Consider the following 15,438-nt stretch of genomic DNA (forward strand, 5'->3'; position numbering starts at 1 on the left):
ATGTATGTGTTTTTGTATGTGTATACGCATATAAATGTGTGTGTCTCAAAATCTCATGTGATACTTAGTAATCTGCATGACATTTATTCTTCCGTATGTATCAATAAAGAACAATACGGTACCACATACCTAGAAAAAAGCCGGAAGTGGTGCTGAGGCTGAAGTGGTAGAGCTCTAGCCTTGAGAAAGTCCTAGGACAGTGCTTAGGTCCTGAGCTCAATCCCAGGACTGGCAAAAAACAACAACAACAACAAAAAAACAATTGGTGTTTAACTGAAAAACCATCATTATGTAATGCATGCTTATATAAATAAACCTTTACTGATGCAGACTCCACATTGCCCTCATCTTACATTTGTCTATTAACGCAATTATGTATGAGGGCATGCAATGAACACCACTATCAAATTGTTGACTATGTTCTGGCATTTATAATCACTTTTTAAACACTGAAAGTGTTCTTTTGATTTTTGATTGCCATAGATCGGTTTTAATGTTTCTTGAGTTTCTCATAGAAGAATCATATGGTAGGTCTTTTGTAACTGAGTTTCTACCAGCAAAAGAAATTCTAGTTTTTTTGCCCTGGTTGTTCTTTTAAAAATAGGATTAATATTTATGGATCTATGGAAAATGCACGCACAGAAAGTATAGTGTTATATACTGCTCCAAAGTGTCATGAAATGCATTATATTCTGCAAATCCATTTGGTAGAAAGGAAAACATGCAACTATGACAAAATAAAGCTGGAGGAAGAGATGTAAATTTGGCAGCTGGAAGTTTTTGAGTGGACATTTTATAGCTCATATGACTTTAAATATTTGAGTTTGAAAACAATGAGGGTAAACATTGTACTTTGTGTTGATCTGTACATCATAAACATAACACTGAACAAACTTAATTCCTGAGGAGGCTAATCAGGTCATATGTTCCTGCTTGTCCTTCAAAGGGAAGAAGGTTTCAGCATTGTATTTTGAACAACACTGAATATAGAAAGAAAAGGGTCAGAGTGCAGATGCGTGGAACACAGCCACAGTTACTGGAGAAACAAACACAGTGAGGAAGCATCAACAAGTCTGGCCACTTCTGTATGCAGTCAGACCATGTCCCTTTGCCCCTAAGTCAAGTAAAAGCTACTTTTGCTGGAAAATACAATGTGTTCTTAATCTTAGCCATGGTCTCTTGTAGTCACTTCATAGATATCTAGGGATCCAGGAAGAACAGGATTTATAAAACTGCAAAAGGCAGACTGCTTTCCAAACACAATGCCTTTTCTTGTCATCTTGAAGAGAAAAATCCAGAACTATAAACACTGGCCAGGCCTCCAGAGACAAAGGCTAAGGGCAGGTCATTCAGACTGAGACTTGGACAGATTTAACATGCCTACCTTAATGCCTCCAGCACCTTCCTGTTTAATCTGAGGGTCTATCTGGAGATAGACAAGGATTAGAAGGCATGAATGTTTGGCTGCTTTGTCCTTCAGAACAAGGGGGGAGCTAGTGTATACTCTTAGGTCAAAAGAAGCATTTCGCAGACTTGAAGAAGAAGAAAATCAGAAGATTAAAGCTGTGACAAAAGCGTTTTCCAAAGTAGAGAGCATGTTTTACTAGTATCTTTAAGTAGTTGTACAAAGGAGCCGCCTTCAACAATATAGTTTATGAATGTATTTATCTTTTTTAGGAAGTGGCTCGTTTCTTCAACACCAGACATCCTGAGCATTATTTTGTATACAACCTTTGTAGTATGTATATCACTTTAATATATTTGCTACTGTAGATATGTAAGAAAGTCACCTTGGGTATCTTTCATTTAATTGTAAATATTACGTAGTAAGAAGTCAGATCAGACATCTCTGTATTGCGCTGGTGCTGTGTAGTAGGAAAAGTGAGCTTGGCAGCACAACATTCCCTAAGAAACAGATGGGGCAGTGAGAGCGAAGAGGCAGACTTACAGAGGAAGTGCTCAGGAAAGATCTGCTCTTATGCTCAATCAAGTGTTCCTGCCTTTAATGCCAGATTGTATCACAGACAATTCAGCAAGTACGTTCTATGATCCACCAGAAAGAGTTTGTGATGAGAACAAGGCACGTGATGAGAAATGACAAAAGGAAACAGAAGAAAGAGAAGAATGTGCCCCCAGTTTCTCTGCTGTGTCTGTCTTCAGTTTTTCTCCTGTCTAGACATTAACACCTGTCTAGATTTTTTTATGGTGGTGTGGGGTTTTTTTTGTACTTTATTTAGGGTTAATGTATAGAAGGGTTGCAGTTAGATTTTTTTAGGTAATGGTTACATTACTTCTCAAACCGTGATACCCCTTCTCATGTTTTTGTCTCCCTTTCACTGTCCCCTGATTTCCCAATCATGATTTTTATGTACATTTTTATTGCATTTTATTGTCAGAATAAACATTTAATGATATTTTCAGGGACTGAGCATTTAGACAGCACCATTAGCCTCTACTTAGTGGTACCTATGTAGTATGATAGAATAAGCAGTCTAGAAGATAGAATAAGCAGAATGCAGGATGATAGGATATGCAGTCTAGAAGATCGAATAATCACTCTGTTAGAAGGTTAAAGGTAAGGAATATGAAGCATGAGCTGATTTTAAATTACTTGGGATGAAAAAGTCTTTAAGGACAAGAATCTGTCCCTAATGTCCTTCATGTCTCTTTGGCTCTTTTGTCCACTGGTCTGCCTGTGTTCCTCTCAGGACCTTTGTGCTGCTGATGTTAAAAATCCTTTTAGAACAATGGAAAGGAGATAAGAATTCCTAAGAGAAATTTTAAACTTCGTTCCTAACTTTCATGTCAGTAGGCATACAGCTCTGACACATATCTCATTTCTTTCAGGCGAACGGTCTTATGACCCTAAGTATTTTCATCACCGTGTGCATAGAATAATGATAGAGGATCACAATGTCCCCACTCTTGAGTAAGTCTGATGCCACACGGATGGTCAGAAAAGCACTAAATTCACTGGGCTTGAAATTTGGGAATGAATTTTAATTAACTAAAAATTTTTGTTAAACCAGAGAGATGGTTTCATTCGCTAAAGAAGTCATTGCCTGGTTATCCAAGGATCCTCACAACATCATCATAATTCACTGCAAAGGTGGAAAAGGTAATGATGCTTTCCTTTCTGTCTCCTTTGTAAAAAGATAGTTGAGAATAAATATTGACAGGCAGTAGGAAGATACCTACTGCTACTCCTCAGATAGATTCATCATTGCTAACATATTAATATTGTGTTTAAAGGATGAAAGAAGCAAAGAATACTAAAAGGAAAATAGAGAAGGGGAGGGAAGAACAAAGGAAAAACTAATGTAAAGAAGGGAGGACAATGAGCTACTTCCCTTAATTGCTGATTATATGGGTTTCTTCCATTTTGGTTTACCCATGTATACCTGCCTCCCCCAAACAGTGTTCAACTTCAGGATGGTATTGCATTTGTATCTCATTTGCAGTGATGCCTTTTTCTTCTTTAGCTGACAGTGCTGCACTTATGTATCATGTAAATGTAATACTTTCCTATTTATATACAATGTGGAATGCTGAATGAAGCTAGTTAACAAATGCATTCTCGCCTTGGGCTTTTAAGATGCTCTTCCCTGTTACCTAGTGACATTGAGAATTGTTTCACAAATCTGTTGGCCACTTTAAGGTTTCGTTTTCAGAAATGTCTTTCCAAGTACTGTGTCCTACCACACTGCCTTTTGATTCTTGAGAGTGTGGGGGTGATTTTGTATTGTTTCTTGGCATTAATATGGTCGGAACCCAAGGCCTCACATGTCCTGGGGCCCTTTACTACTGGAGCCACTTACATTCCTCATACCTGTTTGCTTTAGTCATTATTCACATTGGTTCTCACTTTTCATCCTGAATCCAGAAAGGCCTAGACTGTGACCCTCTTTAACTTTTTCACACACTTGGGTTCATGGATACATACTGTGATGCTCTACTTTTTACTTGAGAAGAATTCTTGTATAGATTTGGGCTTGCCTTGAATGACAAACCTCCCCATTGTCTATATCTGAATAGCTAGTAATACAGCCACTACGGCTGGCTGGCTTTGTGTTTTGTGAGCATTTGTTTGGTTTTGATTGAGTCAGGATTTCCCTATATAGTCTCAAGCTTGTTATCTTCCTGCCCTTGCCTCTGTGTGCTGAATGGCAGAAATGGCCACCATACCTCCCTCTTTGTCCTGCTTTAGGAAAGTTTAATGTATTGTCTTGCTATTTGTGTTGTTTCTTAACCCATTTTGGAGATTCTCTGGTTCCATAGCGTATACCTCTGTGCTCAGCTGATTATCTACTTTATTTTTAAAAATTTAATTTATAGAGGGGTTACAGTTATATTTGCCAGATAGAAGGTGCCAAACTTCTCACACATCTATATCCCGTCTCATGTTTTTGTCCCCATTTCCCTCTGCCCAACCCCTCCCCTGATTTTTCCCCTCTTATATCAAATACACAAGTAAACATCTAGATAATATACCAGGTAACGAAGTGGGATACTATAACAATATGAGATTAACCAAAGGGCAACACAAGAGTAGAGAGAAGAACATGATACATTACAATAACAGTCACTTATAATTAAGCTCTTGTTTCCATGTCCTGGTAGTCCATTAATTTGGCCTCATCCTATATGGCATTATGTGTGTAGGATTTGAGCTACTGTGTTCCTCAGCTAGGGGCAAACTAGATGTGTACTAATTATTACAAATGGGAATCCATTGAGCCTATGTTTCTTTCAGTACTTCACTTAATATGATTTTTTCCAAGTTTTTGCATTTCCTTACAAATCGTGTAATGTCGTTCTTTCTGATGGCGGCATAGAATTCCATTGTGTATAAATACCACATCTTGGTGTTTCAATCTCTACTGAGGAGCATATGGGTTGGTTGCATACCTTTGCTATGGTAAATATTGTGGCAATGAACATTGTTGTGCTAGTGGCTTTAGTATGTCCTTGTTTCTGGACTATTAGGTAAATGCCAAGTCGTGGAATTGCTGGGTCATGGGGTGATCTATGTTTAGCCTTTTGAGGAACTGCCACACTGCCTTCCATAGTGGTTGAACGAGTTTGCACTCCCACCAACAGTGTAGTAATGATCCCTTCTGGCCACATCCCAGCCAGCATCTGTAGTTATTGCATTTCTTGATCATGGCCATTCTAACTGGAGTGTGGTGGAATCTCAAAGTTGTTTTGATTTGCATTTCTTTTATGGTTAGAGAGGTTGAGCATTTCTTCATGTGTCTATAGGCCATTCTTATTTCTTCTTCCGAGAAGACTCTAAGTCTTGGCCAATCTTTTTATAGGATGGTTATTTCTTTGGAGCTTAATTTTGGAATGATTCATTTTTTTTAGCTATAGGTATGTTTTAGATATGAGGCCTTTGTCTGTTGTATGATTAGTGAAGATCTTCTCTTACTCTGTGAGCTTTCTATTTAACCTGCTACCTATGTCCTTTGACCTACAGAAGCTCTACAATTTAATGCATTCCCCTCTGTCCTAGCTATATTTAATTTTTTGTGCTTGTTTGGTCTTTATTAAGAAAGTTTTGACCTGTGCCAGGGGGACTTAGTGTATCTCCCATTCCTTCTTGTAAAGTTTTTAAGATCCATTTGGAACTAATCCTAGTATAGGGTGACATAGAAGGTACCAACTTTAATTTTCTGGAGGTGCTGAACCAGTTCTGCCAGCATCACTTGTTGAAGAGGCTGTCTTTCTTCCATTCTATTTTTTGGGCTCCCTTATCAAAGATTAAGTGGCCATAGGTTTGTGCGTTGATTTTTGGGCCTTCAATTTGATTCCATTGGTCCTCTGCCCTATTCTTGTGCCTGTATCAAGTTGTTTTGATTACTGTAACTTTGTAATAGAGTCTGAAATTTGATATGGATATTCCTTCAGAGTTGTTCTTTCTGCTATATAGGGTCTTTTATTATTCCATATGATATTGTGGATTTCTTCTTCAATTTCATTAAAGAATGACATTGGGCTATTGATGATTCTTGCATTGAATTTGTACATAGCCCTTGGCAGGATTGCCATTTTCATGTTGTTAATTCTTCCAATTCAGGAGCCTGGGAAGTTTATCCATTTCTTCAGATCTGCTTAAATTTCATTTTTCAGGTTTTTAAAGTTTGCATTATAAATGTCCTTTACATTCTTAGTTAATTAATTCCTATGTATTTTATTTTCCTTGAGGCTATTGCAAATGGAGTTGCTTTCCTGATTGCTGCCCCAATCCCCTCATTGCTGGTATACAGGAAGGCTGTTAATTTTTGAGGGTTAATTTTATACCCTGCTACCTTGCCAAAGTTTCAAATCAGCTCAAGCAATTTGCAAGTAGAATCTATAGATTTCTTTAAATAAAGAATCATGTCATTTGCAAAGAGGGCAAGTTTCACTTCCTCTTTCCTGTTTGGATCCCCTTTCTACTTGCTTCTTTTCTTATTGCTCTGGCTAGGAATTCTATACTATGTTAAAGAGAAGTGGAGAGAGTGGGCATCCTTGTCTCATTCCTGAATTTAGTGGAAATGGCTTTAGCTTTTCACCACTAAGTATAATGCTAGCTGTGGGTTTGTCATACACAGCCTTTATTATACTGAGGAATGTTCCATGGATTCCTAGTTTCTCCAGAGCTTCTAGCATAAAGGGGTGTTGGATCTTGTCAAATGCCTCTTCTGCATCTGTTGAGACAATCATGGAATTCTGGCCCTTGCTCCTGTTGATGTGTTGAATTATAGGAATTTACTTGCGTCTATTGAACCAGCTTTGCACCCCTGTGCTGAATCCTGTTTGAGCATAGTGTATAATTTTTTTTCGTAGTGTATAATTTTTTGAGGAGTTGCTGAAGATGGTTGGCCAGTATTTTGTTGAGCAGTTTTGCATCAATATTCATCAAAGAGATGAGTCTTTCTTTGATGAGTCCCTATCTGGTTTTGGGATGAGGGTTAGGGGGGCTTTGTACAATGAGTTTGGCGGAAGAGTGTTCACTTTCAATTTCATTGAAGAGCTTGAGGAGTATTGGTGTGAGCTCTGTTCTGCTGGCCTCATAGAATTCAGCTGTGAATTCATCTGGCCCTGGGCTTTTCTTGGATGGGAGGTCTCTTATTGCCATTTCTATTTCGGGACTTGACATAGGTCCGTTTATTTGGACTAGGTCTTCTTGGTTCAGCTTGGGTATGCTAATATTGGTGAGAAATTCATTCATCTCTTCTAGATCCTCAAATTTGTTGGCATAAAGTTAGAGATGTATTCCATTATGATGTTCTGTACCTTGGTAATTTCTGCTGTGATATTTGCATTCTTCTCTATGATTTAGTTTAATTTTGTTTTGTTTTGTTTTGTATTTTGGGGACCTCAAATCTAAAATATATCAGCAGCTCAAAAAATTGAATGACTCCAAAACTAATCTCCAAATTAACAACCATCCCATTAAAAGATGGGCCAAAGACTTAAAGAGAGTCTTCTCTGAAGAAGAAATAACAATGGCCTATAGACACATGAAGAAATGCTCAATATCTCTGGTCATAAAAGAAATGCAAATCAAAACAATTCTAAAATTCTACCTCACTCTAGTTACAATGGCCAGGATCAAGAAATCTAATAACAACTGATGCTGGAGGGGATGTGGCCAGGAGGGATCACTACTACACTGTTATTGGGAGTGCAAACTTGTTCAACCACTATGGAAAGCAGTTTGGCAGCTCCTCAAAAGACTAAACATAGATCACCCCATGATCCAGCAATTCCACCACTTGGCATTTCCCCAATTGTCCAGAAACAAGGACATACTAAATCCACGAACCCAACAATGTTCATCGCAGCACTATTTACCATAGCAAAGATATGGAACCAAACCAGATGTCCCTCAGTTGATGAGTGGATCAACAAGATGATGTGGTGTTTATACACAAGGGAATTCTATGTTGAGGTCAGAAATAATGACATTGTCCCACTTGTAAGGTAATGGAAAGACTTAGAAAAAATCATATTAAGTGAAGTAAGCCAGACTCAAAGGAACATATGCTCAATGGTTTCCCTCATTTGTCATAATCAGTAGAAACCTTGGGCTCTCCTAGTAGAGATTTACAATAGAACAAAATCTAGTAAGCACCTCCAGGATGTAGAAACAAAAGCCATATAATGAGTGATTGTTGTCCTTAATGTACCATGTTATGTCTCATCTCTTTTGCTGTCCCTTGGTTATCTCATATTATTACAATATTTCACCTTGTTATCTGATATATTTTATATGTACTTAACTGGTCATTTGAAATTGGATAGGGAAGGGAGGAAATCAAGATGAATGGGGGAATGGGGGAGGGAAATGGGGACCATGACATGAGAATGGTATCAAAGTTTGTGAAGTAATGCACTTTTTATCTGATAAATATAATGTAACCCTTCTATCAATTACAATAAAAGATGTATGGAAAAAAAGAATCATGTCATCTACAAAGAGAGAAAGTTTCACTTCCTCCTTCCCTATTTCAACTTCCTTTATGTTTGGCTCTTGCCTTATTGCTCTGGCTAGGAATTCTAATACTGTATTGAACAGGAGTGGAGAAAGTGGGCATCCTTGTATCATCCCTGATTTCAGAGGAAATGGCTTTACCTTTTCTCCATTTACTTTTATGCTAGTTTGTAGGGTGGTCGTGTAAGATTATACTGAGGAATGTTCCATGATTCCTACTTTCTCCAGAACTTTTTGCATCAAGGGGTGTTGGATCTTGTTAAATGCCTTGTCTACATCTATTTAGATGATCATGTGATTGTTGTCCTTGCTACTGTTGATGTGATGAATTATATTAACCCACTAGCATGTATTGAACCAGCTTTGGATCCTGGTGATCAGTCCTGTTTGATCACAGTGTATAAGTTTTTGATGAGTTGTTGAAGTTGATCGGCCAATATTTTGTTGAGCAGTTTTGCATCAATATTTATTAAAGAACTGGGTCTCTGGTTCTCTTTCTTTGATGAGTTCCTGTCTCATTTTGACATGAGGGTTAAGCTAGTTTCATAGAATGGGTTTGGTAGAGAGCCTTCACTTTTAACTTCATTGAAGATTTTGGGGAGTATTGGTGTGAGCTCTTCTTTGAAGGCCTTATAGATTTCAGCTATGAATCCTTCAGGTCCTGGGCTATTCTTGGATGAGAGGTCTCTTATTGCTTTTTTTGTTGTTGTTTTTTATTGTAATTAGTAAAAGGGTTACATGATAGTTGCCAGATAGAAGGTGCATTAATTCACATACATTGATACCCTTTCACATGTCTTGGTACCCATTTCCCTCCCCCCCCACACCCCCTCCCGTCTTTGTTTTCCCCCCTTCCCTATCAAATTTCAAATATCCAAATACAAATAAATTCAATATATCAGATAACAAAGTGAGATACTATACCAATATGAGATAACCAAGGGATAGCAAAGGAGATGAGAGACAACATAGTACATTAAGGACAACAATCATTCATTATATGGCTTTTGTTTCAATATCCTGGAGGTCCTTTCAATTAGCTTCACATTATATGGCCTTATGTATCAAGATTTTGCTCTACTGCAGATCTCTGCTAGTAGAGCCCAAGGTTTCTACTGGTTATGACGAATGAGGGAAACCATTGAGCCTAAGTTCCTTTGAGTCTGGCTAACTTCACTTAATATGACTTTTTCTAAGTCTTTCCATTTCCTAACAAATGGGGTGATGTCATTCTTTCTGACAGCAGCATAGAATTCCATTGTGTACAAATACCACAACTTGTTGATCCACTCATCAACTGAGGGACATCTGGGTTGGTTCCATATCTTTGCTATGGTGAATAGTGCTGCAATGAACATTGTTGTGCTAGTGGATTTAGTATGTCCTTGTTTCTGGATGGTTGGGTAAATGTCAAGTAGTGGAATTGCTGGGTCAAAGGGGAGTTCTATGTTTAGCCTTTTGAGGCACTGCCACACTGCTTTCCATAGTGGTTGAACGAGTTTGCACTCCCACCAACAGTGTAGTAGTGATCCCTCCTGGCCACATCCCCTCTAGCATCTGTTGTTATTCGTTTTCCTGATCCTGGCCATTCTAACTGGAGTGAGGTGGAATCTTAGAGTTGTTTTGATTTGCATTTCTTTTATGTCCAGAGATGTTGAGCATTTCTTCATGTATCTATAGGCCATTTTTGTTTCTTCTTCAGAGAAGACTCTCTTTAAGTCGTTGGCCCATTTTTTTAATGGGATGGTTGTTACTTTGGAGATTAGTTTTGGAGTGATTCAATTTTTTGAGTTGTTGATATATTTTAGATATGAGGCCTTTGTCCGTTGTTTGGTTGGTGAAGATCTTCTCCCACTCTGTAAGCTTCCTGATTAGTTTACTAGCTATGTCCTTTGCCATACAAAAGCTCTGCAGTTTAATGCAGTCCCACTTATCCAGCCTTTCTCTGATTTGTTGTGATTCTTGGTCCTTATTAAGCAAGTTTCGACCTGTGCCAAGGAGGCCTAGTGTATCTCCTATTCCTTCCTGTAAACTTTTCAGTGTGTCAGCTTTTACCTCCAGGTCTTTGATCCATTTGGAGTTAATTCTAGTGCAAGGTGACAACGAAGGATCCAGCTTTAGTTTTCTGCAGGTGCTTAACCAGTTCTGCCAGCACAACTTGTTGAAGAGGCTGTCTTTCTTCCATTCTATTTTTTTGGCTCCCTTGTCAAAGATTAGGTGACCATAGGTCTGTGGTTTAATATCTGGGTCCTCAGTTCTATTCCATTGGTCTTCAGGCCTGTTCCTTTGCCAGTACCAAGCTGTTTTGAGAATTATAGCTCTGTAATAGAGTCTAAAGTTTGGAAATGAAATTCCTCCAGCGCTGTTCTTTCTGCTAAGAAGTGTTTTTGCTATACGGGGTCTTTTATTATTCCATATGAAATTTTGGATTGCGTTTTCTATTTCTTTAAAGAATGACATTGGGATATTGATGGGTATTGCGTTGAATTTGTAGATAGCTCTTGGCAAGATTGTCATTTTCACAATGTTGATTGTTCCAATCCAGGAGCATGGGAGGTTTTTCCATTTCCTTAGTTCTGCTTTAATTTCCTTTTTTAGGGTTTTAAAGTTTTCGTCAAAAAGGTCCTTTACATTCTTAGTTAAGCTAATTCCTAGGTACTTTATTTTTTTATTTTTTATTTTTTTATTGTAATTAGTAAAAGGGTTACATGATATTTGCCAGATAGAAGGTGCATTAATTCACATACATTGATACCCTTTCACATGTCTTGGTACCCGTTTCCCTCCCCCCCAACACCCCCACCCGTCTTGGTTTTCCCTCCTTCCCTATCAAATTTCAAATATCCAAATACAAATAAATTCAATATATCAGATAACAAAGTGAGATACTATACCAATATGAGATAACCAAGGGACAGCAAAGGAGATGAGAGACAACATAGGTACTTTATTTTTTTGAAGCTATTGTGAAAGGAGTTTCTTTCCTGATTATTACCTCGTTCCTCTCACTGTTGGCGTAAAGGAAGGCAGTTGATTTTTGAGGGTTGATTTTATAGCCTGCTACTCTTCCTAAGTTTTGAATCAGCTCAAGGAGCTTGGGAGTATAGTCTATCCCACTTTGCAGATGACATGATTCTGTATTTAAAGAATCCTATAGACTCTTATTGCTTTTTCTATTTCATTACTTGAAGTGGGTCTGTTTAGTAGATTTAGATCTTCATGGTTCAGTTTGGTTATTTCAATATTTGCTGGAAATTCGTCCATCTCTTCTAGATTTTCAAATTTGTTGGCATGAAGATTTGACAAGTAATCCCTTGGGATGCTCTGGATATTGGTAATTTCTGTTGTTATGTTGCCCTTCTTGTCTATAATTTTGTTTATTTAGGTGTTCTCCCTTCATTTTTTGATCTGATTTGGTAAGGGTCTGTCAGTTTTGTTAATTTTTTCCAAGAACCAACTCCTTGTTTGTGCATTCTGGGGTTTTTTGGATTCTTAATTCATTTGATTCTGCTTTACTTTTAATAATTTGTTTCCTTCTACTAGATTTTGGTTGGGTTTGGTACTCTTTTTCCAGCATTTTAAGTTGTACCATTAAATTGTTGGTTTGAGATTTTTCTGTAGTAAAACGTATGAAACACACACACACACACACACACACACACACAGCACACACACACAGCACACACACACAGAGCTCACCACATCCAAAATCACAAACAAGATATTCTATAAAATGAGAAGTTACCTTGTAACTTATAAGACCTATAAAACTTACAAAGTAAGTCTATGATTAGTGTTTTGAAGAAGACCCTCCATACTGATTTCTCTAGTGGATAGACTAATTTCAAACCAACCAACAGTATACTAATATAGTTCATTCTCACCTTTCTGCTCCATACTTGCCAGCCTTTGCTATTGTTTTTTTTATGACTTCCAATCTGCCTTGGTGTGATGAAATCAGCACAGATTCTATTTGTATTTTCTTTATGGTTAAAGAAGTTGAACATTTCTTTAGGTATCAATTAGCCATTTGCATATCTTCTGAGAACCAGACCTCAACATGAATGACTTCTCACTTGGCATTTAAGATACTTTGTTTTTGCCCTTGTGAAAGTTTCAACCAGGCACTGGTAACCCATGCTACTCAGGAATGTGAGATTTGTGGCAACCCAGGGAAAAAAAATCCCTAAGATGGTTGTCTCTGTTTAACAAACAAAAGGCTAGAAGTAGAGGTAATATGACTGAATTGGTAGAGTACCTTCTCTTGATCAAAAGAAGCCAAAGGAGTTCATGAGTTGAAGCTCATGATGAGATCCATCCTCACTGGGAAGGCACGTCCTCAGTCCAAAATATGTGACTCAAATTGGCAAGCTGGAAAAGGCAAAGGCTAAGGAACTGGCTACTAAGCTGGGTTAGATGCGCAATGTTGATTTCTCTGTACATGAAGATAATAAATCTGTTCTTCCTCCAGTGGAAAAAAATTTTTAAAGACTAGATGAAAAATGTGTACTTTTCAGGTGAAAGGGTATGTTAAAAATTAGATTATAAGGATGAATATAGAAAGAGAAAAGAACATATTTTCAAACTTAAATTTTGTAGGACAAAACTAAGATATAAGTAGAAGGTAACAGAAGAGACTTAGAGGATGAGTGATTTGAAGCAGGAAGAGGTCAAGGATTTGCTATAATTGTCAAAGTATTTGCTACAAAACACTATCACACACACACACACACACACACACAGGCAGAGGCAAAGAGAGAGGGAGAAGAGAGAAAAGCAGGCATGTAAGCTGAGGTAGAAAGTAAGCAAGAACACTACAGCAAAATACTTAGAATTATATAATCTGAGGAATAGGAATATGCGTATTCATTATGCTTGTCTCTCTACATTCTTATGTTTGCAGATGTTCACAATACAATTCAAATAATGCAATTACATAGGGACTACAATTCTAGTTGGTAATGTGGGTTCCTGCTTGCATTTGCACTCAGCACCTGGCACGTTCTTGGCCAGCATTCTCCCACTTCAGGTATATGCCCAGCTCTGTTTTGCTTCAATGCTTTTTTTAGATAAAGTACCTCCTACATTTTCCTGAGCTGGCATCAGTCTGAAACCCATTTCTATGTCTCCCACCCAATGAGGGCTGTAGATGTGAAGCACACGGCCCATCTTGCTGGTTGAGAATGAGGTCCTGTTTATTTTGCCTAAGCTGGTTGGAATCACAACCATCCTGATCTTCCCACCTGGGAATCTGGAATTATACATGAGGACCAGCGTTCTTTTCATTACATTAATGAAAAATAAAGTCTTAATATTTCTCAATTGGAAATTTTGAGACAGCAACACTTCAGAAGAAACAGTACCAATACCAAATGAGTATTTGTGAGTGTATTTTTACACTGGAACAAAGGTTTCTTGAACTCATTTCTGCTCTTTTCTAGGACGAACAGGCACAATGATATCTATTCTACTTCTTGCCACTGGCACGTTTTTAACCGCAAAGGTAGGAAAAAGGTTTTGATACTTAGTCTTTTATATGTATTGAATTTGCTAGTTCTGAAGCATTCATGGTACAATATTAAGGAAATGCTTAGCTCATGGTGATTAAGTGAAAGTGAAAGCCTGGATTAATGCAGCCTTGTTTAATATGCAGTTATTTACTGGACTTGTACCCTTGTATTCTTGTTCTGGGCCAAGCCTATAGTGAGAGCAGTGAGACACAAATGCGAGGGAATGTCCAAATTCAGAATTACTAAGAAGAACAGCATTTTAAGGTATATTTTTTTTACCATCTATAAGTAGTTGCCATTCAAAAAAGCAGTTTGAGAATTCAGTGCATTGTGAGTAAGGTCACTCATTCATCATTCTCCTCCCTCCATCTCCACCCACTACTTCCATCCTACCATTTCTTTAATGTTGTAGGATATGCACATGACTTTGTAATTCCGTATTTAAGAAATAAGAATCAACGTTTTCTAAAAAGCTATATCCTCAATAACTGACTTATGTAATTGTAGCCTCTCTGTACAACACCTTTATAATGAGTTTTAAAAATATTTTTTATTGTACTTAATAGGAGGATTACATTACTTTCGCCAGATAGAAGGTGCATTACTTCACATACATTGATACCCTTTCTCAAGTCTTGGTCCCCATTTCCCTCCCCCCACTCCCACCCTCATCTTGTTTTTGCCCCTTTCCTATCCAATTTCAAATAACCAAATAGGCATATATACAATATATCAGATAACAAAGTGAAATACTATAAAAATATGAGATAACCAAGGGACAGCAAAAGAAATGGGAGATAACATAGTACATTAAGGACAACAATCACTCATTTTATGGCTTTTGTTTCTATTTCCTATAGGTCCTTTCATTTAGCGACATTCTGTATGTCCTTATGTATCTAGGTTTTGCTCTATTGCAAATCACTGCTAGGAGAGCCCAAGGTTTCTACTGATTATGACAAATAGGTGAAACCATTGAGTATATGTTCCTTTGAGTCTGACTTACTTCACTTAATATGATTTTTTCTAAGTCTTTCCATTTCCTTCCAAATGGAGTGATGTCATTCTTTCTGACAGCAGCATAGAATTCTATTGTGTAAAAATACCACATCTTGTTGATCCACTCATCAATCGAAGGGTATCAGAGTTGGTTCCATATCTCTGCTATGGTAAATAGTGCTGCAGTGAACATCGTTGTGCTAGTGGCTTTAGTATGTCCTTGTTTCTGGACGGTTGGGTAAATGCCAAGTAGTGGAATTGCTGGGTCATAGGGGAACTCTATGTTTAGTCTTTTGAGGAGCTGCCATAATTCTTGAATGAGTTTGCACTCCCACCAACTGTGTAATAATGATCCCTCCTGGCCACATCCCCTCCAGCATCTTAATAAATAAATATATATATATATATATATAAAGAAATTAGGCACAATAAAAATGTGTGATGGAA

At 37.7% G+C, this 15,438-nt stretch overlaps 1 protein-coding gene and 1 long non-coding RNA gene across 2 annotated transcripts in view; both read left to right on the forward strand.

Annotated features, from left to right (window-relative positions):
- The window catches only part of LOC150039021 (uncharacterized), a 162,236-nt gene that overhangs the window by 100,826 nt on the left and 45,972 nt on the right, over window positions 1–15,438 (forward strand). The gene's annotated exons all lie outside the window — the stretch shown is intronic.
- Window positions 1–15,438, forward strand: part of LOC150039027 (phosphatidylinositol 3,4,5-trisphosphate 3-phosphatase TPTE2-like) — a 30,940-nt gene that overhangs the window by 5,656 nt on the left and 9,846 nt on the right. Inside the window, exons 4-7 of the mRNA XM_090328062.1 lie at window positions 1,678–1,738; window positions 2,848–2,929; window positions 3,030–3,118; window positions 13,924–13,985. Coding sequence (XP_090184188.1) covers window positions 1,678–1,738; window positions 2,848–2,929; window positions 3,030–3,118; window positions 13,924–13,985 — 294 coding nt within the window. The remainder of the gene's footprint in view (window positions 1–1,677; window positions 1,739–2,847; window positions 2,930–3,029; window positions 3,119–13,923; window positions 13,986–15,438) is intronic.

Source organism: Megascapheus bottae, unplaced genomic scaffold (assembly GCF_031878675.1).
Source record: "Megascapheus bottae isolate mThoBot1 unplaced genomic scaffold, mThoBot2.hap1 HAP1_SCAFFOLD_132, whole genome shotgun sequence".
NCBI classification, from domain to species: Eukaryota; Metazoa; Chordata; class Mammalia; order Rodentia; family Geomyidae; genus Megascapheus; species Megascapheus bottae.